The sequence below is a fragment of the Apus apus genome, chromosome 5, assembly GCF_020740795.1.
Source record: "Apus apus isolate bApuApu2 chromosome 5, bApuApu2.pri.cur, whole genome shotgun sequence".
Classification (NCBI taxonomy): domain Eukaryota; kingdom Metazoa; phylum Chordata; class Aves; order Apodiformes; family Apodidae; genus Apus; species Apus apus.
This window is the reverse complement of record NC_067286.1, coordinates 38,265,855-38,292,068: the sequence shown is the minus strand read 5'-3', so window position 1 is coordinate 38,292,068 and position 26,214 is coordinate 38,265,855. Positions and strand designations below refer to the sequence as shown.

Genomic DNA, 26,214 nt, shown 5'->3' with positions numbered 1-26,214 from the left:
GACATTAGTTACACAATTAACTTACAAGTTCTTCATAAAGCAAAAAACTTTTCCACAAAACTAGGAGTTAAATGGATCAGCATGATATTCAGGTATTAACTCACAGCCACTAGATAAGAAATATAATGTTATTTTTCAATATTCCTCTCTGCTGTTTATTTAAAGCAATACTGTTCCAGTAGGCCTTTCCTGATAGAGAGGAGGCAATCTTATTATAAATAGATCAGTTACAAAACAAGCGGTCTCAGACATCTCCAGAAGCTGGAAAAACACAAGATACACACACATACGCAAACATAACCCTATTTTTCCAGCTATTTTAGAATATTACTATTTCCATGAAGAGAAACCCCCTACTGTTAGCCAAGTTTTTTAAGATTCTGAAAGGAAGTCATGGTATGTCTGAAAGGTATGTCATGTTTACTGCTTGAAATGTTAGATCAGTACATGGTAAAATGCATCATGGCAATTCTGATATGTTTTTTTAAAAGGCACTTCTAATGGAATAAGAAGGTAAAACCTTGTATTCTCAAATTTAAGCTGAATACAGTAATAATTTTTAATATATCAAAATTACAGTATATTAGTTTTAGCAAATACTTAAAAACCAGATTTCATTGTTTTCTTATGATTGTACAAAAAAAGTCATACACTAGAAAAGCTTAGGCATCAGAAATGTTTAAAATCCCTCAAGTATTCTACAGCAATTTCCATGAACCACTATGAAACTCACATACAATAAAATGAAAGATTCCATAAACAAAATCTGTATTATTGAATATCAACGTTGACAATGTATGTCTAAAGTGCAGAATGTCCCTCTCTCCCTTCCACTCACATTTGCTTACATAAAAGATGCCATGGTGCTATGAAAACACACTTTAAAAGTCCTAAGGGAAAAGTTTCCTAAAGTCTTTGAAATTCCTCCTTTTTCTATTTCTTTACAGAATTCTAATGACAACACTGTTCCTGTAGTTCCTCAAACGAAGTAAAAAGAAAAATACCCTCTAGATATAATCTTTAGATTTCCTACTATACTTCTCAGGTTCCTTTAGGCTTTTGAAATAAATGCAAACTGAAATCTACAGTCATATTAACAACTGAATTTTTATTTTAGTTAATCTTTCAGTATGAAGAAGTAGATGGTATTTGACTGTCCATACTCACAAGGATCATATAGGGATGTGATTTAATTAATGAAATAACCTGAAAATACTTTTCCTTTTGTCATTAGTTTGTGGTTTTATTTGGCTGCAGGCAACAAAAAAGTATTGCTTCAGGTTCCTATCACTATAATAAAAAGCACGGGGCAAGGAACTATCACCGATATATATGAAAAATGTATTGCAACAAAAACTATGCCTCCATTTCCCCTTTTCCAAGCAAATATTTGGATACAAGTACTCTAAGCTAGGGATTCCATATTTTTCATAGTAAAAGCAAGATGGAATACTTTTTATGTGATAACTTTGATTAAGCAAAGTTTACTTCCTAAAGTAAGAGCTATGTGACACAAGGGCATTTTCCATCATTCAAGTGTTGAGGGTTTCAGTTCAAATTGTCTCCTGCATATAGGTCTTTTCCTGTATTTTTGTTTCAGTGTTATCCTTTGCTCTTAATCCACCATCTCTAAGATTGTTCTTGCTATGAGAATTATGGTAAGAAAATACCAGAATATTTCATGTAATCCTAGTCAGGAGCCACTACAAACTGCTCTCGAGGAAGCACTGAGTATCAATGCAAAAACTTTTCTGGCATCAGAATCTGAAAACCTACTCAGCACAACCATCTCTGTTATTTCTAGAAATAGTAATCCTGAATTTTTCTATAAATTTCAGCCTACTGCATGCCAAGATGTTAAGAGTTACCAGATTGCTCTGCAGCATATTTTTTGCTTAGACTGCATTGGAAAAATCAACACTTCCAATACATCCTTCCTCAACCACCTTTGCTTACTACTGATGATAATTCAGGGTCATGGACCCTATCTGCAGTTTGTATTGTGTGTAGTATCCCTACACTGCTTGCACCCATTTGAATAAGCATGTTTTTTATTTAAAATGCTCTTACAAACATTAAGTTTGGCAACGGGTAAGTACTATAGCCCTATTTAATAATTAATATCCACAAACTCAAGGTAAGTATCGATAGCTTATCCTTAAAGTAATTTTATTCAACACATGCAGTATTATGGAGGACTTAAACTCAGAGTACGAAGATTTGTGAAAAAGCATATGACCTTCTTCCCACTACAATGGCCATCCCCTAATTAAGCAATGCATCTGATAGTCATTAACAGGAATGAGATAATGAATCACTTTCTCTCTTCTTTGTTAATTTGCTGTAACCAAGCGGCTAATGGATGTCAGAGCTGAGTGATTGCACTGATTATAGTGATTTATAGTTGCAACAAAACAATTTAAAACCATTCTGATTATTCATGTTAAAGATGCTTTATGTTTTGTTTACTAAATGTTTTATGTTCCCCCCCCTCGCCCCATGCACCTCCACACACAATGAGACAGGTCTTCCTGGAAAACTTGAAACTTACGATTTTTTATTGTTTCAGAGTAAGGCATTTCATTTCGTTTATAAAAAAAAAAAGTTTACCCAGTAGAAATGAAAAGCCTTAGGGTGGAAAGAAAACTTCAGTGGTGCCTAGTTCAAAAGAAGATAGAAATAAGAGGAAATAAGGCAAACTTCAAGCCACTTACCTTCGGGCTCCCAGTCCCTTCCTCATTCTCTGCAGACACATCAGTAGCCAGTATCTCTGCTTTGATGATATCCAGAGCCCGAAGAATCCAGCTGTGTTGCCGTTTGATTTGCCTCTGTAGTTCCTTCCATTGACTTGCAATCATCTGCAGCATGTCCTTCAGTCCTTCTCCAAAATGAAGGGGGGAAAGTAAAAGTTATAAACTCAACTGCATCTCTGAATATTATTCTTTATTCAAAGAATTAACAGGATACTAAAAAAAATAAGTACTACAAGAATTTTAATGCATTTTCTCAGCAATAAATCCAAATTCATATTGCAAAACAATACTATAGGGTCAAAACACTTATTTTAGCTATCATGTTAGATTTTGATTATGTTTCAGCTCACAATTTCCACAAAAGGAAAATCCCACCTAAACTATGGCTCCTGTGCAGTAACGAAAGCTATGGTAATCTCACCTCTAATATCTCCCCTTTAACTCAAAACATTTAATAATCTTCCAAATATATTTTTCTTTCCTCCATTTCACCACCCTTCTCTGCTCTGGCTTCTACACCTTTTTAGAACTATAAATAAAAGTAACTAATTTCCTACAGCTTTCACATAAGACAAATCTGTGTGATGCTGTGAAAAAATAGTCACAATGTATAACATGATCAGAAAACAGTAAACCAAAGGACAACTTCAACCTGGAGGAAAAGCATGCTAAGTAGGCCAAAATTAAAAGGGGATTCTGTAGCAGTATATGCTGATTAAAACCCTATTATCATACAAGTCACGCAAACATCTAAAAATATAAGAGTGGTGGGGATAGAGAAAGGGAAATCAGTATATTTCTCCCCCACCCATCCCCCCTCCTGATTTAAGGCCTGTGCAGAAAAAGACAAGCCTGCCAAAGGAAAAAGGTATTTTTAATTTTAATCTATTCCTTATAAATATATTAAAATCAATGTAAGACTTAGCTTAAGTGGCAAAATAAAGTTTTATCAATGCAATTACCCATGCAGAGTATGTAAAATACATATATACATTTTAAGTCCTAATTCATTATCTTAATGTTATTTCCACAGCACCTACATCAAATAATGTGTCAGTGTGAAGTTTTCAGTGATGTGATTTCAATTGAAACTCAGCTGAGCAGCAAGACCAAAATAAAATGAACAGACTACTTGCAGGCAGTATTTCATTTTATAAGTATCACTGCATTGTATGCAGTATATGAAACATTTATAAATCTTGAAGGTCAATCTGATAATGTAAATATTAATAATACATAAGGAAGTGAATATATGCAGTAATTTACAGCAATGCCTCTTCATTCTTTAATAGTCTGGAGACATAAAGACTTGCAATATTTCAGAAGGATTTACCTGATTTGTGAGATACAATAAGCTCAAGAAGTTGACGTCCTTCTTCTACCACTGCTTCTTTTAAAGCACAGTGACTATCTACATTCAACTTAAAACTCTGCAGAAAAAAAAAAGAAGAAAAAAAGAAAAAAAAGACAGAGAAACAAACTCAGTATCAGACATTGGAGAGGCAGTTATTATAAAACACATGTACAAAATTACTTGCTGCTTTTTATCAAGGACTACATCCCTATTTACCCAGTAGCCAAAATAATTTGCAATACTAAAAGCTATTGATATTTTGGATCTGGGCTCAAAATGTTTCCATTAGATCAGCAAAGTGCATCCGTGTTGAAACAGCTGACAAATCTAGAAATTCATTAGATTTTATGAAAAGTCACAACCCCTAGGCTATATCTGGAGTAAGAGTGTTCTATAAAATACACTAAATTTATGTCACCACATATGAGCTCTGTTTTTTTCAGATTTCTTTGAAATGTTGGTGATAGCACTATTTACAAAACCATAAAAAAATTACAGCATCAAACATATTGGCCTTATGTGCACTCATATAAATCTATTAATACTGTGTTTCTGAGTTAACTCTCATTTCCATTTTCAAAGAACAAATCAGACTGCTTTAGATGCCTGCATTCTTAATTTGCAAAGCAAGTATTTTTTAATCCTTTTTTGCACTAATATTTTTACTCTTTTGCAAAGGATCTCCGCTTTAACAGTGATTAAAATACTGTTTCTTTTTTAAATTTATTTTTTATTTTTACAAAGTGCATTAAAATCAGGTAATAGACAGAGGAACTGGAAACATGATCTATTATATATGTTATGCCATTTCATATACCACTGATAATTTGGATAGATTTGTGAATTAATTGCCAGAGCTTCTCATTCATACTTGCATGTAAGAAAGTGAAACAAAATACAACAAAGAAGGGAGTACTTGCTGTATTTATTCATAAATCATGTGCAGCCCTGAACACACACAGGCAACTCTTGTTTTCTTTGAAACATCTATGGTATGAATGAAAACAATATTTGACCCCTTGAAAGAAAAGAGTTTTCCTTTTCTTGGGGTTGAGTTAACTGGCAGAGATGAAAGGAGACTTTGCAAGTACACATGTGTAAATTCTGTTTTTTATAAAACTTACTTATACTTCTCCAAACACTAGTGACCATGCTAGTATGGAAGTTACAGTCACAGGCCCTCATTTCTTATGGAAGTGACAAAATCCTTTCTTTCCCAACTCCTGTAGTCAGGCTGTTTAGTGTAGCAGAACATAATGGCACCAGAACTCCAATAAAACTATGTACTTTTACTGTATTTGCCATGGTTGAAAGAGGCATGTTGCTCAGACTCTTAGCTATCTTTCAGGCAGCACTGTGCCTGACAGTTAGTGACAGAGCAGTTTTGAGAAAGCTCCGTTCCAATAAAGAGCAATAAACAGGAATTTTGCTATGTTCAGCATTTTGTCTAGCCAATATGCCTTGTATGGGCATGTGAATATAATGTTTTGTACCAGCTGTTGAACAACTGGGTCAGCCAAGAGAAGTTAAAAAGGAAAAAGGACGCCTGGTTTATGTCTGGCCCTTTCTTAAATCTAGAGTTTCTTGAACCCAAATCTATAACTTCTTTTTCCTTCATAAGAGCATGTCTGAAAAAGTACTGACAATATTTAATTTACTGTTTACTTAAAACAGGCTTGTACTGAATAGTTTGTAATCATGCACTTCACAGGAAATGCACTATGCGTGTGCCTCGCACAGCAAAAGAGAACCTAAAGGACCTGAGAGTAGGTTGTGTAATTTCACATAATTGAAGTTGAGTATAGATGCAGCTGGATGTGGCAGTGTCTCAAGATGATGTGGATACATTTGATAGGAAAATTGGAAAAGATGAGGTATTCTTTTTCATTAGGGGAAAAAAAAGAGACTTGCTGTCCTAGAAAAGATTCATTTAACATAACGCACCCGATACTACAATACCGCTTGATTTTCAGGTGCACCTATTAACCAGTAATAATGTTAAACCGAAGCAGCAAAATATGATGAATAAAGATGGGGCCAAACTTTTGGGATTTGACTAGCAATATTCTTCTTGTGCAAAATTCTGATTTTATGGATAAATTATACGTCCCACAAATACCGTGAACATATATGAAATTTAGAGGAAACAAACTCTTATCAGCACAGGGGCATCAAAAGCAGGGAACCATGCATATGAGTAAAAATGCAAACAGAAGCAAAGGAAACTGCAACTTGATGTAGTGAAGTATGAGTTTGAGCTTTAGAATTATATAAATAATTTCTTATGTGTGATAGTTTCCTAAGAAGAAGGAAAAAATAGACAAAGAAAATTCATAGAGAGAATAGTCCTCATCAGTGCATCAGTGCTTGTAGTTCCTTACACCTGCGTGGCTGAAAATGTGACACACGAAAAAGTTGGACAGAGGTGAAGATGCACAAGTATGTATATACAATGGAGAGATGTAAATATGCACAGCTAAAAATAAATTCAGGCCAAATACTTTGAACGGAGGAGGACTTTCAAACACAGAGGTTCTCTCCTACCCTAAATATTTCCCACTCCCTTCTATTTACTTATGGCATTTGTAAAACTGTAACTCTAACAGCATGTGACCCAGGTACTCTGCTCCCCGCCTCCTCTGATCATCTCTGATAATGAATGGAGCCTTTGCATCTAAGGAGAGGAAAGGAGAAGGGGAGGGAAGTCAGTTAATCAAATGCATTTTTTTCTGACACATTTGCAGCTATGGAGCAGTCTAAATACCACACATGAACACATACACATTATGGAAAATACATAGGCATCGCCCTGACAACAGCTTTTTAAACAACACATCAATGTCATCCCTAGCACTGCAGAGTATATAATGTAGTTTACAAGCTGCAACAAGCACCATTTTTATGAACTTCTCTGCACTTTCCCTAGTCACCATGTACCTATATATAAATATCAATTGTTCTTATTTAGCAAGAAAGGAAAAGTGAGGCAGGAAAAATATAGTTTTATTTAAGCTACAGAACTGTAAACAAACAGGAAGACTCAAAAAACGTAAGTACAAAGCTCCAGGAGTGCTATCTTCTGTTGACTGAACAGCACAAAGGACCCTAGCCTTCACAAAATGAAGCTGTCCCCTGACTTTTGAAAACTGATTGATACACTGGACAAGAATACCACAGAAACTTCCATAGGGAAAAAAAGCAGCACCTCCTGATCTACAGTGCTCTAAAAATAGGAGAGAGCTTTCCCAGCTTATAATAGTCTCTCTCAGTTTGTTTGTCTATACAGCTGGGGATGAGAAAAATTATTTGAAAAAAGTAGTTATTTAAAATTCCCCTGAGGATTTATTTTACGGCTGTAGATACTTAAACTTAGAAAACTTCTATTGAGTAGTTATCCTACAGTATGTACATACTGAGCTCTGATACACAGTCCTTCACTGTTTTGTAATTTTCTGCTCTTAGCAAATCCTCGTAATTTAGCAAAACCCAACCCAGGTCTTAACCCATTCATACCTGCAGTAAGGACTGTCAATTATAAAATATTTTTGTTTCCAGAGGCACATAGACTTTGTACAAGCATTTATTATTTTAAGTCATGATGCGTCAAACCAATTACTTCCGGTGCACTATGTGTCTTTGAAACACAAGTAAGCAACTACATGTCATGTGAACCTACAATGTATACATCACTATAGATTAGTTTAAATGAAACAGCAGTTTACACCTATTGCCAGATTAAGATATTGTATTAAAAGAAATATTTTAATTTTCTCAATCAATCATACTACTAGGATGTGTGATGTACTGGGTATTCCCTGAGACCTCATTTTCTTGAGGTGCATTTTTTATGTGTTTAACTACTTCTGAGAAAAATATTACTGCTGCTAGGGCATTATATTTTTAGAGCAATGGTATAGACAACTGAAATTATCTATGTGACGTATAATTTAAAATTTGAAATAGAAAACTTAATTTTAAATTTCCTAATAGTTATTTGCATTTCTGGAGAAAAACACAATATTACTAAAATATGGACTTCCATATTTAGGCACAGTTAAATGTATATTTTGGCTAATTTAATTATTTTAAAAAATAGAAAATTATTAAAAATTTAATTATAACACTGTAACAGATATAATTCAGTTGTGATATCTAGAGTGATGGGGACAGTTTCTAGTAGAAAAGAAATAGGATTCTTTGAGACAAAGCTAGAACGATAACCAAACTCTCACAAATATTATCATAATGTTATGATTTGGGTAGGGAGACAGTTTCAACACAGTAGTTTTTAGAAAATGGAGCAACAAACATGTGTCACGTATTTATTAGATATATGCTATATACTAGTAAACTCTAAGAAAAAAAATAAAGTTGAAAATGTGATTATTTCTTAATGACCATATTTCACTTGTCTTAAAGGGAATATGATTTTAAACAGTTCCTGAAAATTCATTCTTATATTCTTTATACAGTTACTGTATACAGTTACTTTTGCAACTGTATTGGTATTGGAACAGTTACCTCAGACTAGCTTGCTATGACAAAATACCAAGATATGAAGTACTGATTTAATCTTTTGGCTATGGAAAGGTAGCTGTGTATTTTATTTTTTTATTATTTTAAATTATTTTCCTTATAGAGTTCTGACCACACTTCAGGTCTCTGCTTGGTTACTGACTAGTATCTAGGTACTCAAGTGAAAAACTTATAAGCCATGTAATAATGTAATGGTATTTTCATACTCCTGAGCACTGCCTACCAATGACATTTACTAAATCAAAAATAACTACCATGCAAGCTGCCCTTATATTAACATAGAAATTGTAATATATTTAGCATTCTAATGACATTATACTAAATACATAATTAGTTGGTCAATGGTTATTTAAAATGGATACTCATATGCAATTTGTACATGGAAAAAGATCTTATTTGCTATGAAATAGTGCATTTCGCACATTACATCTATACATTTGTCATCAAACTATTTGATTTTTTAATAACTGGGAAATACCTTAGGAAAGCCTCACATCTTTCATCAGAGACATAAAGCCTACTCAGTATTAGAAGTCACTAGGATATGTTTTCCTATGAATTAAATTTTTCCAGTGAAATGGTTCCAGTCAATGTCTCATTTCTTTATATTTTCTATAAAACTTGGGTGACTATAAAGACATTTTTATTTTCTTATTTTCTTCCATGCCGTATTTCTGAATGACACTCCACCTGCTAGACAGAACACAATGCCTATGGAAATGTTTTATGCAGCTCCATACTCAAGGCTGATTTTTAGCACAATAGCAGGGATTCTACCTTTGCTTTTTAAGGAGAGCATGGTGAGTCTGCCTCTGAAGCTACAACACCCCCTAAGGGTCTTTTTCTTCTCTCTCCTGAGACTGAGGACATATCCTCCCTATAGCAATGATGGCCAAGAGGTCAATTATGCAGACACAGATTCCCAGACAGAGCCCTGGAGGGAACACCCTGCCAGGCATGCATAAGGCTGCAGGCTGTGCCCTACTCCCATGTCAGTATAGGATGGCAGCAGTGAGCAAGCCTGTGGGAGGTGTGCCCAGGCAGACAAACTCCCCTGCTTAGTAACACAGCTCTGGGAGGAGGTGAGAAGGCTGTGGAGTATCAGGCAGTGCAAGAAAGAAAGTGACTTCCAGAACGCACTCTACCTTCCATGGGACAGGGCTGACAGGCAGGCAGGATGCATGATGTGGAGCATCCCCTGTCTTCTCTCCACCTGGTTGAATGTGGTGATTTAAGGGACAGGAGGCAATGACTGCAAGTTCCTGCCCAGTGTAGCTGCTGTGTCTCCTCTGAGACCACCCCACCTTCTCTGGTGCCCTCACAAAACAGGTTAACTAAACAGTCATGAGGATGATGGTTTGCCTTGGAAGTGTCGCTGAGGTTAAGTTGGCCTACACCCACATCAAAACAGCTTCCATAAAAAAACACACCCCAAATGGGTAATTGTCATAGAAGTCTCTCTCCTGAGAGAAATAGAAGGCCCAATATCCAGAGTGGATCTACTCTGAAGAGAACACTTCCTACCCGATTGTTTAGGGGCCTGGTTGACAAAGTCCCTTGGAAGGCAGTCTTGAATGGGAAAGGAGTCCAGGAAAGCTGGACATTCTTCAAGACGGAAGTCTTACAGGTGCAGAAGCAGGATGTCCCCATATGCTGAAAGACAAGGGTTGTCAGGCACTGGAACAGGTTTCCCAGGCAAGTGTTCCAGTCACCATCCCTGGAGGTATTTAAAAGACATGTAGATGTCATGTAGATGACATGGTTTAGTGGTGGACTTGGGAGTGTTATGTTGACATTAGGACTTGATGATCTTAAAGGTCTTTTCCAACCTAAATAATTCTATGATTCTATTATCACCAACTGCTGAGAAAATCTTTAATGCTTAATACAAGATGACCATCATTTTCCTTAGATGAACCACACATTATTTTCTTCTGTAACCAGAAGAACTGTTGGTAGAGAGTTGTTAAGATTGAAAAGGTAGTGGAAAGAAGATGTGGTCTTCTACCCCTTGCAACAATGAAAAAGCTTTAAAAGACAATAATTTCTTGGGTTTCTCTGGGGTATCCCTTCCACTGGCATCTGTAGGCAGATAAAAAGGGCAAAATAACAATAGCACCGTCTATGTTAATTCACAATATCAGATTATAATCTTAAATGCCTTTAAAACAGATATAAAACTTATCTGGGAACCTCACTACTGAAATCTCATAATCATCATCTCATGCTGGCATTGTGCCACCATAGATGTATATCAGATGCAAGATGGTTTGACTGCCCAGAAAATTTCTTTGTGTAAGTTTATCATTCATTTAAATACAATAGTAACTGAACATTCTCAGTTAAGTGTATTCAGTAGTAAGATAATTATAGCAGCCCCAGGACTTATTTTACCTTCTGATCATTGATACTAATTCTTCACCTTTAACTTCATCTGGATGTACTTCTTGCCTGGCAGGACCAAGCACATTTATGAAGAGACAAACTGGTGGGAGTTCAGTGAAGAAGAAAGACAAGATGTTTAAAGGTGGAAATGGCGGAAGATTGTAAGAAAAAGACAAGAGTGATTAAATTATGATTAAGAGAATAGGCCATTGTTATCTACTTGTATTCCATGAATCTGAACACCAAGCAGAAAGAAGACTAATTAACATAGTACAATATCAGAGGGTATAGCAGATGGAACTAATGAAATTAAGTTAAGAAAGAGAAAATTTAAGAAACTACCAGTAAAATTTCTCCTGAAAGTCAGATCTTTTAGATTGTGTAATAATCTCCTATGGGAAACAGTGAAAGCTCTGATCCCTTTTAAATCTAGACTGGATGGAAACATAGAAGTAAGGACTGCAATGTAATGGGCTAACAGAGCAGTAGCTTAGGTCTTTCACATGCCACAGAATTTGTGAAGGGCCAGAAAAACTAAATACAAAGTGTCAGGCTCTACACTAGTCGTGCTACAGTAATTCATACTTTGTAAAACCACCTCACTCCTTTCTTCTCTGTCACAGTTTCTGCTAGTCTAGTACTAAACAACCAATTTTTTTCCCCTTTGTTACCTCTTAAACTTGAATAGCACAATCTCATTAAATACTTTAAGTCTCCCAATTTTGCTTCTCATTCCTCATTGTGTTTGTCATCTCTTAGGTAATTTAGCTAATATTTGAATGCTTAATTTTGGATGTGAAGAAAAAAAACAGTTGAACCAACTCTCCAGGAAACCTATTTTGCAGACTCAGTTTAGAAGGAATAGAGGCTATTTTTGCAGACATTTCATATTTCAAACACATAAACTCTTCTGCTGCCAACTCTAATTTCTTTTTTTGTATGTTTCACTACACAAATTTCTTTGTTTTGCCTGTCTAAACACTTTATATTGTAAAAAAAAAAAAAAAAGAAAAAAAAAAAAGTTGATGTGAGTCTTCCTAAATTGAATCTCTGTTTGCTTACTATCAACAAGGGATGGAAGAACACAGGCAGGAAAGCACACAAGCAAAACAGCTATACAGCAAAAATAATTGCTAAGTTGCCATAAGCATGGTAAAGTCACATCCAGACCAACATATATAACTCTCCTTGATAATTGTCTTCTTGAGACACTCAGGAAACAATCTGCAGAAGTCACAGTCTTCTGACTCCTTTTTCTATCAAGATGATATTTGACTGGCTGATCTTATACATTTTCTAGGTACACTTCTTCTACCTGGAGACCCACCATACATAAAAGCTTTTTCATCAAAATATGCTTAAGTTGCTGTCTTCATTTAGCCAGCTGTTCTATTACCCAGTGACCCCTCCCCACCCAAGAAGTGGAATCAGGAAAAGGAAAGAAGACGCATGGGTTGTGATAAGCGGTGCAGAGTCCATTTGGAGACCTGTGACTAGTGGTATTCCCCAGGGGTCAGCATTGCACGCAGTCTTATTCAACATCTTCATCAATGACCTGGATGAGGGGATGGAGTCTATCCTCAACAAGTTTGCTGATGATATGAAACTGGGAGAACTGTCTGATACACCTGAAGACTGTGCAGCCATTCAGCGAGATCTAGACAGAGAGCTGGGCAAAGATTAATCTAATGAGGTTCAACAAGAATAAATGTAGAGTCTTGCACCTGGGGAGAAAAAACACCATGCACTCATACAGATTAGGGGTGGACCTGCTAGAAAGAAGCCCCATGGAGAAGGACCTTGGGGTCCTGGTGGACAAGTTATTCATGGGACAGAAATGTGCCCTTGTGGCCAAGAGAGCCAATAGTATCTTGGGATGTATCAAGAACAGTGTGGCCACGAGGTCAAGAGAAGTTCTGCTCCCCCTCTACTCTGCCCTCATAAGACCACATCTAGAGTCTTATGCCTAGTTCTGGGCTCCCCAGTTCAAGAGGGATAGGGATATGCTGGAAAGAGTCCGACAGTGAGCTACGAGGATGATTAAGAGACTGGAATATCTGTCATACGAAGAAAGGCTAAGACCTGAGAAGAGAAGACTAAAAGGGGACCTTATTTATGTCTACAAATATCTGACGGGTGGATGTCAAGAATGGGCCAGTCTCTTTTCAGTGGTACCCTGTGACTGGACAAGGGGAAATGGCACCACGCTACAACACAAGGAGTTCCACCTCAACATTAAGGAAAAGCTTCTTTACTGTGAGGGTAACAGAGCACTGAAATAGCCTGCCCAAGGAGGTTGTGGAGTTTCCTTCTCTGTTGACTTTCAAGACCCACCTGGATGCATTCCTGTGTGATCTTCCCTAGGTGTTCCTGCTGCAGCAGGAGGGTTGGACTTGATGATCTTCAGAGGTCCCTTCCAACCCCTATGATTCTATTTTATTCTATTCTATTATTTATGGGTAAGGACTAGGGGGAAGGCCAAGAAGGCAGATATCCTGTTGGGAGTGTGTTACAGACCACCCAACCAGGACGAGGAGGCTATAAGACATTCTACAGGCAGTTGGCAGAAGTCTCCAAATTGCCAGCCCTTGTGCTCATAGGGAACTTCAATTCACCAGACATCTGCTGGAAATACAACACAACAGGGAAGAATCTAACAGGTTCCTGAAGTGTGTCTAAGATAACTTCCTGACACAACTAGTAAATGAGTTTACCAGGGGAGGTGCCTTGCTAGACCTACTGTTTACAGACAGGGAAGGACTGATGAGTGATGGTGAGTCAGAGGCCATCTTGGGCTTAGTGGCCATGAAAAGATAGAATTCTTAATTCTTGGTCAAGTAAGGTGGGGGGGTCAGTAAAAATGCTACCATGGACTTCCAGAGGGCAGACTTCAGATTATTCAGGGCACTGGTTGGGAGTGTCCCTTGGGAGACAGTCTTGAAGGGCAAAGAAGCCCAGGGAGGATGGATGTTCTTCAAGAAGAAAGTCTTAGAGGCATTGGGGCAGGCTGTTCCCATGTGTTGCAAAACGAGCTGCCAGGGAAGGCAACCAGCCTGGCTGAACCGGGAGCTCTTGCAGGGGCTCAGGAAAAAAGGAGAGCCTATCACTTCTGGAAAAAGGGACAGGCAACTCAAAAAGACTACAGGGATCTAGCTAGGTCATACAGAGAGAACATCAGAAAGGCAAAAGCACAGCTAGAAGTGAACCTGTCCACTGCTGTGAGGGATAACAAAAAAGGTTTCTACAAATACATTAACAACAAAAAGATAGTCAAGAAGAATGTCCTCCCTTTATTGGATGCAGGGAGAAACATTGCTATCAAGGATGAGGAAAAGGCTGAGGTACTGAATGCCTTCTTTGCCTCAGTCTTTAATAGTCAGACCCATCATCCTCAGGGTATTCAACCTCCTGATGGGGATGGGGAGCAACAGCAACTCCCCATAATCCAGGAGGAGGCAGTTAATGACCTTTTATGCCACCTGGACACTCACAAGTCTATGGGGCCAGATGGGATTTACCTCAGAGTGCCGAGGGAGCTGGCAGAGGAGCTTGCCAAGCCGCCCTCCATCATCTATCAGCAGTCCTGGTTAACAGGGGAGGTGCCAGATGACTGGAGGATTGCAAACATGACACCCATCTAGAAAAAGGGCCGAAAGGAAGATCTGGGGAACTACAGGCCTGTCAGCCTGACCTCGATACTGGGGAAGATCATGGAGTTGTTCATCTTGGGTGCACTAACATGGCAAGTGCAGGATAATAATGAGATCAGGCCCCACCAGCATGGATTCATGAAAGGCAGGTAGTGCTTAACCAACTTGATCTCCTTCTATGACCAGGTGAACCACGTAGTCAATGAGCAAAATTCTGTGGATGTTGTCTATCTGACCTTCAGTAAGTCCTCCCACAGTATTCTACTTGAGAAACTTGCAGCCTGTGGCATAGACAGGTGGATTCTTCAGTGGATTAAAAACTAGCTGGATGGCCAGGCCCAAAGAGCTGTGATAAACGGAGTCAAATCCAGATGGCGGTAGTGCTCCCCAGGGTTCGGTGTTGGGGCCAGTTCTGTTTAATATTTTTATCAATTATTTGGATGAGGGGATTGAGTGCACCCTCAGCAAGTTCGCAAACAACACTAAATTGAGTGTGAGTGTTGATCTGCTTGAGGGTAGAAAGGCACTGCAAAGAGATCTTCACAGGTTAGATCGACGGGCTGAGGTCAACAGGTTAAGGTTTAAAAAGACCAAGTGCCAGGTCCTGCACTTTGGTCACAATAACCCCAAGCAGGCCTGGGGATCAGTGGCTGGAAAGCAGCCCGATGGAAAAGGATCTGGAAGTACTGGTAGACACCTGGCTGAACATGAGCCAGCAGTGTGCCCAGGTGGCTAACAAGGCCAATGACATCCTGGCCTGTATCAAAAAAAGTGTGTCCAGCAAGAGTAGGAAAGTGATTGCGTCCCTGTACTCAGCCCTGGTAAGTCCACAACTTGAGTGCTGTGTTCAGTTCTCGGCACCACAGTATAAGAAAGGCATTGAGGTCCTGGAGCGTGTCCAGAGAAGAGTGATGAGGCTGGTGAGGGGTTTGGAGGGCGTGTCATACGAGGAGAGGCTGAGGAAACTGGGGTTATTTAGTCTGAAGAAGTGAAGGCTCAGGGGAGATCTTACTGCTCTCTACAACTTCCCAAAGGGAGGTTTTAGAGAGGCTGGCATTCGTCTCTTCTTCCAAGTAACTAGCAATAGGATGAGAGGAAATGGGTTTAAGTTGTGCCAGGTTGGATACTAGGAAAAATTCCTTTACTGAAAGAGTGGTGAGGGATTGGAACAGGCTACCCAGGGAGGTGGTGGAGTTGCCATCCCTGGACTTGTTAAAGAAGTGTTTAGATGGGGCACTTCAGGAGATTGTTTAGTGGTTGTAGTAGTTGGATTAAGGCTGGATTCAATGATCTTGAAGATCTCTTCCAACCGTAATGATTCTGTGATTCTATGATTCTATGAAAGTATCTTGTCAACTTTGTTTCTTCTGTATCGGGTGCTGCAGTCTCCCCAGAAATGCAGCTTCCATGAATAGAAAATCGATTCTGATTCTATCCCAGCAAAACCAGGACAGTTCTACCACATGTAGAAAAAGGCATCCAAGAAAAAAAGCTTTCCAACCCAAAGGTAAATAAGTAAGTCATAGCAGCCTTGGCAAATACGGAATTATTAAGGAATTTAAAACATATATATTATTTATATACAAATGTACTAATTTTAAGACAAAAAAATAACTCACTGACTCTAAACAGCACTATGTAATTTTAGAACAACCCTTGAAGGATTTTAGTCCTATTGAAATTTCAGGGGAATATGAGGGAGATGCAATTTGCTTTTTATATATGTATAAAGTTTTATGCAATGCAAAGGTGCACAAAAATGTCTTCCTTAGCAAAATATCTCTAACAAACTGAGATCCCAATTTATTAACCCAATTCATCTGTAGAAAAAAGAATTTTTTTTAAATTACATATCAGAGAGGAGGCACAGAAAAACATTTACCAATCAAGACCTCCATTCATGCTCTGAATTTTCTGTATTTCTGCTGAAAGGTTTGGCATTGCAAACACCAAAGCACAGAAAGCAGCTGTATTGCTTCTAGTACTTAAAGCGCGAATGGGATGATGCCTCTGAGGCACAGAACAGAGCCCATGGGACTGGACCATAGCTCTTGACAGGTAAGTAAAAGCAAATAAACTTTAAATGTTGCTGAAAGTGTGCTTGTTTGTTCTTTGAGATCTTGGCAGTATGTATTTTAATTATTTCCCACCTCAGAATTTTTTAAAAATCACTTTCATTTAAAAGTAAAACATTACAGACTACAACTTAATTGATCATACCAGCACACTAAAATTTCAGGCCATAGCATCCATGTGAATAGACATGAAAATTACAGTTAACAGAGTTCCAACATAAGCATTATGCTGTTTATTAATAAAATAAATATTATTTTCAAATGAAAATTGTAAAGGTGTTTCAGTAGTTGTTACAGTGATAAATCAGTTTAAAGAGCATGACCAAGTTGCCATTCAAAGAGTGATTATCTGCAATTGCTATAAAGCTTCTAAGCCAGGACTTACGTGAAATAGTTTTTCACTGAAATTTGCTGATGTTCAAAATGTTTTATAATGGCAGTTTGATTTCATTATACTATTATAGGCACTGCATCCTCTGCATGCAAACAGTTTCTTCCTCAGGCTTGGTACAGAAGGGACACAGTATAATCCCTCACTTTCACCACTCAAACTTATAGTGTCTGTGTTTTGGGATACTTTGGCACCCAAGAGTTTTACAGTTTTGGGAGGTGGGACTTGAGAGGGGATGAACATACATAACACTGCCAAATCAAGTTACTCTGCCTTGTTCAGCTTTATCACAAGTGCAAATAAATGTAAACATTTCCAAAAGTCTGAACAACCTGGGTTTTAATGTGCCCTATGACAGTGTTTGGCCTTGCTTTCTAAGAAAACTACATCAGATATTTAATTCATACCCAGAGGAATGTACCACCATCTATATTCTCGAATGTAAAAGAACACTGTGTTTTAAGGATCTCATCATTCCCTTCTCCAGAGCAATAAAATTCAGCTTAAAAGCATCCTGGATATTGGTGACGTTTTGTTTTTAGTTTTTTTTTTTTAAATCTCAAACATAATGAATTAAAAAAGCCCCAACAACAGAGCAATACAGTTGTTCTTGAGATACAGGTCAATTTTTTTCATACTTTGTATATCCATACACTTAGATCAAAAGACTTCAAAATCCTCAGAAGTGATGGATAGATTTTAGATTTTGGACATTACAATTTTCCCTTCTACTTCAGCAGAAGAAGCAGAGCTACTTTAGAATGACATCCTAATATGCTTTGCCTCTGGTTTAATATGTCCTCCATCAAGAGACAGCTGCAGCTCTCAGAACTAGAAAAGACTATGACAGCCTCCTGTGGAGCTGCTTAACAACTACTATGTTAGAGGCGGGTCCAACAGCAATAACTTTCATTATGGGCTCCTATCCTCATCCTATGCACAACTATGTAAATTTGGGGTGGTAGCAAAGAGAACAAAGGGAGTCCTGGGAAGGTCGGAGCCAATCAAAAGCAAAGTAAAGGCAATATCCTTTTTTAATTCAAAGCTGTACACAAATACCTACGAAAGTACCAGGACATGTTTAGGTATCTACAAATTTGGAAGAGAGGTTTAGATAAAAGTAGTACTTTTAACAGTATTTAAGCCATTCAGTCTGTGAAAAAATCATTAAGCAATTACTGTTTATGGTACAGGCTTGCACAAAATAAATGTCCTGAGTGCGCCTGTGTGGTAATAATAGTAGCAACAGAATGGAAGGACAGTAAATGGACAGTCCTTCCTTCATTAAAAACACTTATATTAATAACAGATCTCCATCACAACAAATCCCTCACTTTGGTGATGCTGATAGCATAAACATGGCCCACTCCTTCTCCTTACAAACAAAATATATGTCTCAGCTCTTCTACACTGTATGACCTTACAGAAAACCATTTTAGATCAAGTGAAGAATGTCTGTATTGGTCAGAACAACAGTATTGTGATTAGCAGGATATATACCTGGATTTTCTCTTATATACCTGATTTTTCTCTTAATTTAGCCACCAAAAAAAGTTGTTGAAATTCAAAAGAACTGTCCAAGCAGTTTATAAACCTCTATTTTTCCCATTGCCAGCAACTGTACATTCTCTGGCTCCAGAGTACAACACAAATATGTGTTAAATAGCAGCAACACTTCCTGTTGATAATCTCAGGCCCTTTAATTCACGAAAAAGAAAAACACAGAGGTATTTGGTTTACAGTTTTCAAAAGCCAAATAATAGTCACAATTGACAGTATACATACATTCCTTTTGTTTAATGTTCAGGTCTTGCTTCCTGTTAAGTCCTTTTATTTGCTCATGTTATTTGAAACCTGCTAAGCTTAGTCTGTATCTCTGATTATGTTCAGCAGACTACTTCCTATCTACAAAGACATACATGGAGGTACCCATGAAAACCCAAAATACCTTTCAAGATAACACCATAAAATTCTTAAATGCATATTTGCAATAGACTAAACAGATTCAAAGTAAAGACCTTAGAGAAGCAAGAGAGTAGTCCACTCATGGTGTTCAGGCCCTTTAGCACCATCAGCTTGCAGATTGTGTATTTTGAGGAAAAACCTTAAATTGTATGCCACAGACATTGGAAACGCCCATATAGCAAAAGCATATAACATAACAGCCATTTCAGAGGCTTTAATACCTTTAATAAAATTACTGTTACCACCAGTACCACAAAGACAGCCAATAGATTAGCCCAGGGACATCTGTATTTAACCTTACTTTCAATGAGAACTGGTATTTAATAGTTCTCTAAACTGACATTTTTCAGAAAATTAGATTTTCCAGGGAGATGAGAATGATTTGTTTTCCAGACATAGCAGACCTGTTACAAACAGATGATCAGTTATCATGAGATGTCACAGAAGCATCATTACTTCACCAATACAATTTCTTAAATGTGAAAATACAATCTATTTTCTGTATGAAAGCATTTGCTGTTTACAGCTAACAAAGTGCTGAGCCATGATGTGGCCAGAAACACTTATATTGGACACAAGAAAATTCTTATTTCATTTCTCTCCAGAGAATTAAATTCTCAAAATTCCCATGTCTTAAGAAAAATTTGGGTTTGGAGTGGAGATGACAGCTGAACTTCCTATCAAGAATATAAGTAAATGCCAGTGTGCATCAACATGCAAAATTGTTTTTTAAATACTAATGATACTTTTCTCATGATGTTTTTCAGACTGTAGCATGTAAAGTAAATATGGTGACTAAGAATGTAAAAACACTCTAATACATGACAAAGGTTGTGGCTAAATTGAGTTAAGAATTACAGACAGTGATCACACACTTTATTAGAAAAGAAAACGAAATTCTGATTCAGGGAAACGATCATTTACCATATCCAAACAACACTTCATACTGCAATGACTCCATGCAATCCTAGACACTTGTATTTTCAATAGAATAATATTTGCTATTCTAGTTTCAGCTAAACAGAACACATATTTTTGCCTAAAATTGTGTGAACAATTGATTACTTTCAAAGAGGCTATCCTTCTCCATTCTTTCCATGAGTGACCAACAATTACTTCGTGCTGTCTGGAGAAAAAGGCAACCACCGGTTACCATCTAAGGATATCTTACATCCACAGTTAGAATGACAGTGAAGTGAAACATTGAGAACAGCGCTGCAGAAGGACTGGTGATACTGCTGGATGAAAACCTGGCCATGAGCTGGCATTGTGCATTCACAGCCCAGAAAGCCAATTCTTTCCTGGGCTGACCAAAAGAAGCCCCTCTACTCCACTCTCATGAAACTCTACCTAGAGTACTACATCCAGTTTTGGAGTCCTCAGTGACCTTTCAATAATTAAAGGGGGCTTCTAAGAAAGATTGGGACAAACTTTTTAACAGGGCTTATTGTGATAGGATAGGAGGTAATGGTTTTAAACTAGAAGTGGGTAGATTTAGACTAGGTATAAGGAAGATGTTTTTTACAAGAGCAGTGACACACTGGAAAGGTTGCCCAAAGAGGTGGCAGATAACCTATCCCTGGAAACATTGAAGGTCATGTGGGACAGGGCTCTGAGCAACTTGATCAAGATTAAGAACTTCCAGCTCATTGCAGGGGATATTGGACTAAAGGTCCTTTCCAGACAAAACTATTCTATCATTCTATAACTTGCTGTCTTCCAGATTGCAAATATGGGCAGATTACAGCCCTGGTCTTGCCCAAAGCGGCAAAAGGCAACAGCCATTTTGAAAGGAAGTACGTAATCATCAGAACCTCTCACCATTCACTGGTCAGATTTTGCAAACATGCAAAATATATCATTATTCTCTCTTTCTCTGTATGTGTGTGTGTGTATATATATATAAATATATATGTGTGTGTCTCTATATATATAATATTTATGTTCCCTGTACTCACGATTTCAGAATTTAATCTTTTTGGATTAAATAAACTCAAAAGTGTAAGATTGTTAGGACAAAAATGCTTGAATACTAGTTCCACATTTTTATGATACTAGACACAGAAATGGCTTTGGCCAAAAGACCTAAGAGCACATCAAAATAAGGTGCACAACTAGGAGTTGTGCAACAACAGAAAACAAAAGTATTGTGCTAACAACAGGAAAAGTTAAGACTACAGAATTAAAAGTCCTAGACCTCAACAAATATATATAGTGCCTTTCATCTAAAAGATACAGTTTTTCTCAGTGGTTCTTCACATTTCCTCATTTGCTAACTGTACTGGTTTGAGCCAGGATGACTCCAATTTTCCTTTTATTGATATATTTTTTCTTCAATGAACTCTCTTTTAAGCAGCACACTTGCTGAAACTAGCAGCAAGTTTTCCAGCTACTGGATTGATAATGCTCAGTGTTTATAGATACTGCTGACAGACCAAGTACACTTTGCTCTACTTGTTGGATTTGTAATTTGGACACTTCTAAAGAAGAAGACTCATATTTGCAGCCCTCCTATAGGGAGAGTCGGACAAGACAGATGGCAAAACCAACCAACTAAAGTATTCCATCCATATATTTATGTAGGACTTGGTATAAAGTCAGGGATCATGGAAGTCAAGCCCCTTCTTCTTCCTTCTCGTCTGTCCATGGCTAGTGTCCAGGGAGGATTCCATCTATCCATTTCCTTTGATCCATAGGCCCATGCATTCCTGGCACTTGTAACTCTACCCTCAGCTCCTGTTTTGCTCTGCTGCCATCCCTGGGACATTTTGGAACTGCTCACAGCTCAGGGGAGTGCCATGGAAGTTGCTGAGGGTGGGGGTGGCAATAGAGTCTTGCACATTCCTGCAAATACTTGTATATATTGGTACATATTTTCTTTTAGCATTAGTACTTCATTAAAGCTGTCTAGTTTGGATTTCAACATGGAAAGTCTCTCTCCTTATTCTCTTTCTCCTTTCCCTATCTGGGTGAGAGAGGTAGGAGACCAAAAGCATTTTTGTCATTGGTTTAATTGCCGATTCTGAGTCAAACTATGAGACTAGCTTACTTGTTTACTGAGCTAAAATAACGTATCTTTTCAAGTCAGGGATAAAGCAGTAAAATTTCTGTTTTAGCAAACTAAAATGGTCAAGACCAACATGGTGAATTCTTATTTGTTGAGCTGGTAAGAAATCCCATTTGTTTTCAAAAGCACAGCAGTATCATCTAGACAGATGATTTTAGCTCATAAGCTGCCTTCAGGATACTGTTTTTGATGAGAACTGATTTGCATATCACCAAGTCTAAGCTTAGAGTCTGCTAGTACCTGATTTTGATCAGGGTGCTAATGCGCAAGAATCAGCATAACAGAGAAAAAGAGCTACAAAAGATAAAGCAAATCAGAAACCATTTTCAGAAGTTCAATGAAGCTACCATTTCATTAGGAATTTATTTGAGCCTAACTGTTCCCAAAATTCAAAACCTGCCTCACTTTTTTCTCTAGCAAGGTTGATGGAGGCTTTCATGGCAACATAGATTTCTCCTGAAAAACATTCCTGTTTTATGAAAACATAGTTGTGTTTTCAACATCTGCTGGCTTGAGTGGCTGCCTGCAGAGGTGCTAGAAGTTCAAGTGGTGGCTGTTCCATGTCAGCCCTCCCATATGAATAGGAAGCACACAGCTACCAAATAAGTTTCACCAATGTTATTCAGTTGTGAAGACCCATAAAATTGAAATAATTTCAGTTACTATTCCAGGGGTCTGTGAGAACATTTTCATTGATAGCTTTGTGCTTTGGTGTTATCTAAAATAAAGTATATAGCAACTTCTGTTCTGCAGAAAATCAGGGAGCTAGGTTTTAAAATTTGCAAGAAAGCTGTCCTCCAAGCTGAAGATTGTCTATTTTGGCACATATACCTAATGTAGACTACCTTTGACTCTGGAGAAAAAAACACATACTTTGCCAAATTGCATAGTTACTCATAATGGAAAAACCCAAGGAGTTTAAGCTGTAACTGTAATTTAAGAATGAAATTCCAATTTGCCCAACAGTTAATAATTATAATTGTAGTACATTTGGATATCAGGACTGTGTCTGTGTGTGCACACAGTGCACTTTGTCATGAATTCCCTGGGTGGCTCAATAACTTCCCAGCTAGTCTCTGCATAGATGAGATAATGGGGTAATCGGGAAGAACTGACCAACTTGAGGAGAGGCTGCCTTTCACCTTCATAACAAAATGCTTCACTAATTATTTCAGGAGCTGTTCAGGTGGGACTTTTAGACAGTCACAGGGATGCCTTCAGGCAGCACTTGCTGGGCAAAGACCAATTGACAGACACTACTGCTATGCTTCAAAGTGCTGATTAACATCCTAGGTGGACAATCTTGCCACACCCAGTATGAGAATTTAAGCTGAAGATACCACGCAAGGATGCTTGCAATGGAGACTTCCAACACTATCCTGTTCCAGAGATATGACTCCTCATGGGAGCATTACCTTATGCAAAGATTCTAATAAGTTGATTCTAATAAGTTGTAGGTTTCTCGCTGTGGTTTGTTTTTGTTTGTTTGTTGTGTTGGACACTGTTTTCAAGTGTCTGTGTCACACCATTTCTCGAAATGTAGAAGATGTGGAAAGCAAGGCTCAGTGAGAAGAGACTCTAATGTTCAATCCTTTATCAACAATTTATATTTGGACCCCAAAATGGCAGTCTAGAATTTTATATACTAAAAAATCTGGACATTCACAACCTTGTCCTTGTCTCCTCTGCAAGACTTTTCCCAGCCAATAATGAGAAAGGGAACAAGCACATTTTTCTGGTTTCCTGCTCCCATATTTTCTTTCCTTAGATTTTGACAGGAGAGATTTAATTCATGAAAGCAAAATATTCTCTCTTTATGGCACTTATTTTGTTATTGCAACAAACATATTTCCAAGAAAACAATAACACAGGTGGTGAAATTGATAATTTGTGCCAAAGGCTAAGGCCTTGTCTCTACTAATAAAAATAAAAATACTAATTTACACCGAGTTTTCATGCCTACTACAACCAGAAAATCTGCACCAGTGAGGAATCACAGTTTGAGCTTTGCTAGCGCAGATGCAGTATATAGACAATAACCAACACATGTTCTTAGTTTTCCAGTCTGTACTACAAACCCATACATCTGGAACGTAAACTTGTAAAGTACTAAGCCCCTTTTACTTCAACAGTTCTTAGGTGAGTCTGATAGCCTCTATAACTAGACTGGCAAAAAAGAAAATCAGCAGTGTAAGTACCCTCACAAAGATCTTGATCACTATTGTCTTACAATGCTCAACCAAGAGAAATTTGAACATTGAGCTTAATATGAAGTTCATATACTTCTTTTTAAACACAGTTTAGGATTTCTGACAGAAAAATGCATCTGAAAAGCTAACAATTTAATACAAGTAACTATCTTCCCCACTATAAAAATGCTCTGTATGTTAAGATTTTGATTCTGCTCTGTAGGAACGAATGTGATAGCATATGTCTTTAGAAATCCAAATAGAAGAGTCAGTTACTCTTATTCATGTTGTGCAATAATTTTTTCACCAGCTATATATACCATAAAAATAATACCATCAAATCAAAACTGAACTGTTCATTAGACATTTTTCTTTATCACAGAAGCAAAGAAGGAAAATACCATGCTTCATAACATAATCATCCTGAAACATACAAATATTTTCTTACCCCAAATACATGCAGATATACAGAGTACAGCTGGGAGCCTAAGAACTTACAGAGGAATGTGAAGTACTACAGGTGCCAAAAATACACATTTATTCTGACTACCTCTAGCACTGAAGGAGTTACCTCTAGGCTACTACTCCACATTCCAGTCTGACAGAAGGTTTTGGCCTCACCTCCCACAGAACCACAAAGCAAAGTTGGAAGCAATTTGCCTGCAAAAGAGCTACTGTGCTCCTCCCATTGGAAGAAAGGGAAAAAAAAATTACTGTGACAGAGACTCAGCCTGGTGATCACCCTGTTCCTGGAATTGTTTCTTTTTACCCAGTCAAGAGTAAAAATTACAATTCTACTCATAAAAACTCATCTCTCCAAAACTTTCATGTTGCAGAGTAAGAGGAAAACAAATTGAAATCACCAATGTCTTTTCTGAGGTCTAATCTCACAATGTACTCTGTCTTCAGAGCACCTGTAAACATAATGGGAATCATGGGACTCAGTGCGTGCAGTACAAGGCAAAAATCCAAACTGCCAAAAAAATCCAAAATCTGCAATGCAAAGCAAAAATTCAGTGTCTTTGTACTGCATTTGATAAACAAGAGTTTTCTGTGTAGCTGAAATTCTGAAGACAGTTTTCAGGTTGGTTCTAATTGTATATGTGGCTAACGTATACTTAATTAATTAAATAATGATCACTCCAGTATTACAGTAGAGATTTGGATGACATTTTTTCCTGTAATGTATCATGTGACTTCCTGGGACGATCAAATAATTTTTCACATCAGATTATCAGACACTGGAAATGAGATTGAGCTTTGGGGGCTGATACTCTGATGTGGGTTCAGCTAATGCATTCCTTTACCTACTTGGGGCGTCTAGCTCACTGGTTCAATTTTTCTTTTTTTTTTTTTTCTTTCTTTTTTTACCAGATGGTTTACCCATTAAGATACCTACCCATTGAACATTCTCTACCTACAGCATAACATTTGGCTTTTGAAAACTTAATACCTGGTTTAACTTGGGTCTTTTTTTCCCCTCTTCATCATCAGAAACAACTCTTCAAAGAATTCAATGAAAGTCTCCTGAGGTTTATCAAATATTTCTCTATCTATAATTCTAGCCCATAATGTATTCAGTAGATTATTCATCCAAGTGTTTTCTGCTTCCACCCAATGTTTCAGCTTTTTGCACAAGAACAAGGTTAGTGACAGTTGTAATAATTACATGACAAACGCATATCAAGTAATATGATTTAAATAATTATTTCAAAAATTTTCTTTAAATGACTCCATAAATGCCTATGTTCAAACTGTGGGAGAGACAAAAAGAGTTCCTTACTAGTAAGAGTTCTCATAATGTTACAGTATAGTAAAAACTAAAGAAGGATCAGCAGAAAAAAAACCT

The 26,214-nt window shown here is 37.5% G+C and overlaps 1 protein-coding gene across 4 annotated transcripts in view; it reads right to left on the bottom strand.

Moving 5' to 3' along the window:
• AKAP6 (A-kinase anchoring protein 6) overlaps positions 1-26,214 on the bottom strand; it is a 280,187-nt gene that overhangs the window by 130,004 nt on the left and 123,969 nt on the right. For 3 of the 4 annotated variants that reach the window (XM_051622356.1, XM_051622355.1, XM_051622353.1), the window contains exons 6-7: positions 4,087-4,183; positions 2,715-2,881 (exon numbers count right to left, since the gene is read on the bottom strand). In XM_051622356.1, the coding sequence (XP_051478316.1) occupies positions 2,715-2,881; positions 4,087-4,183 (264 nt within the window). The remainder of the gene's footprint in view (positions 1-2,714; positions 2,882-4,086; positions 4,184-26,214) is intronic. The other variant, XM_051622357.1, reaches the window with a different exon arrangement.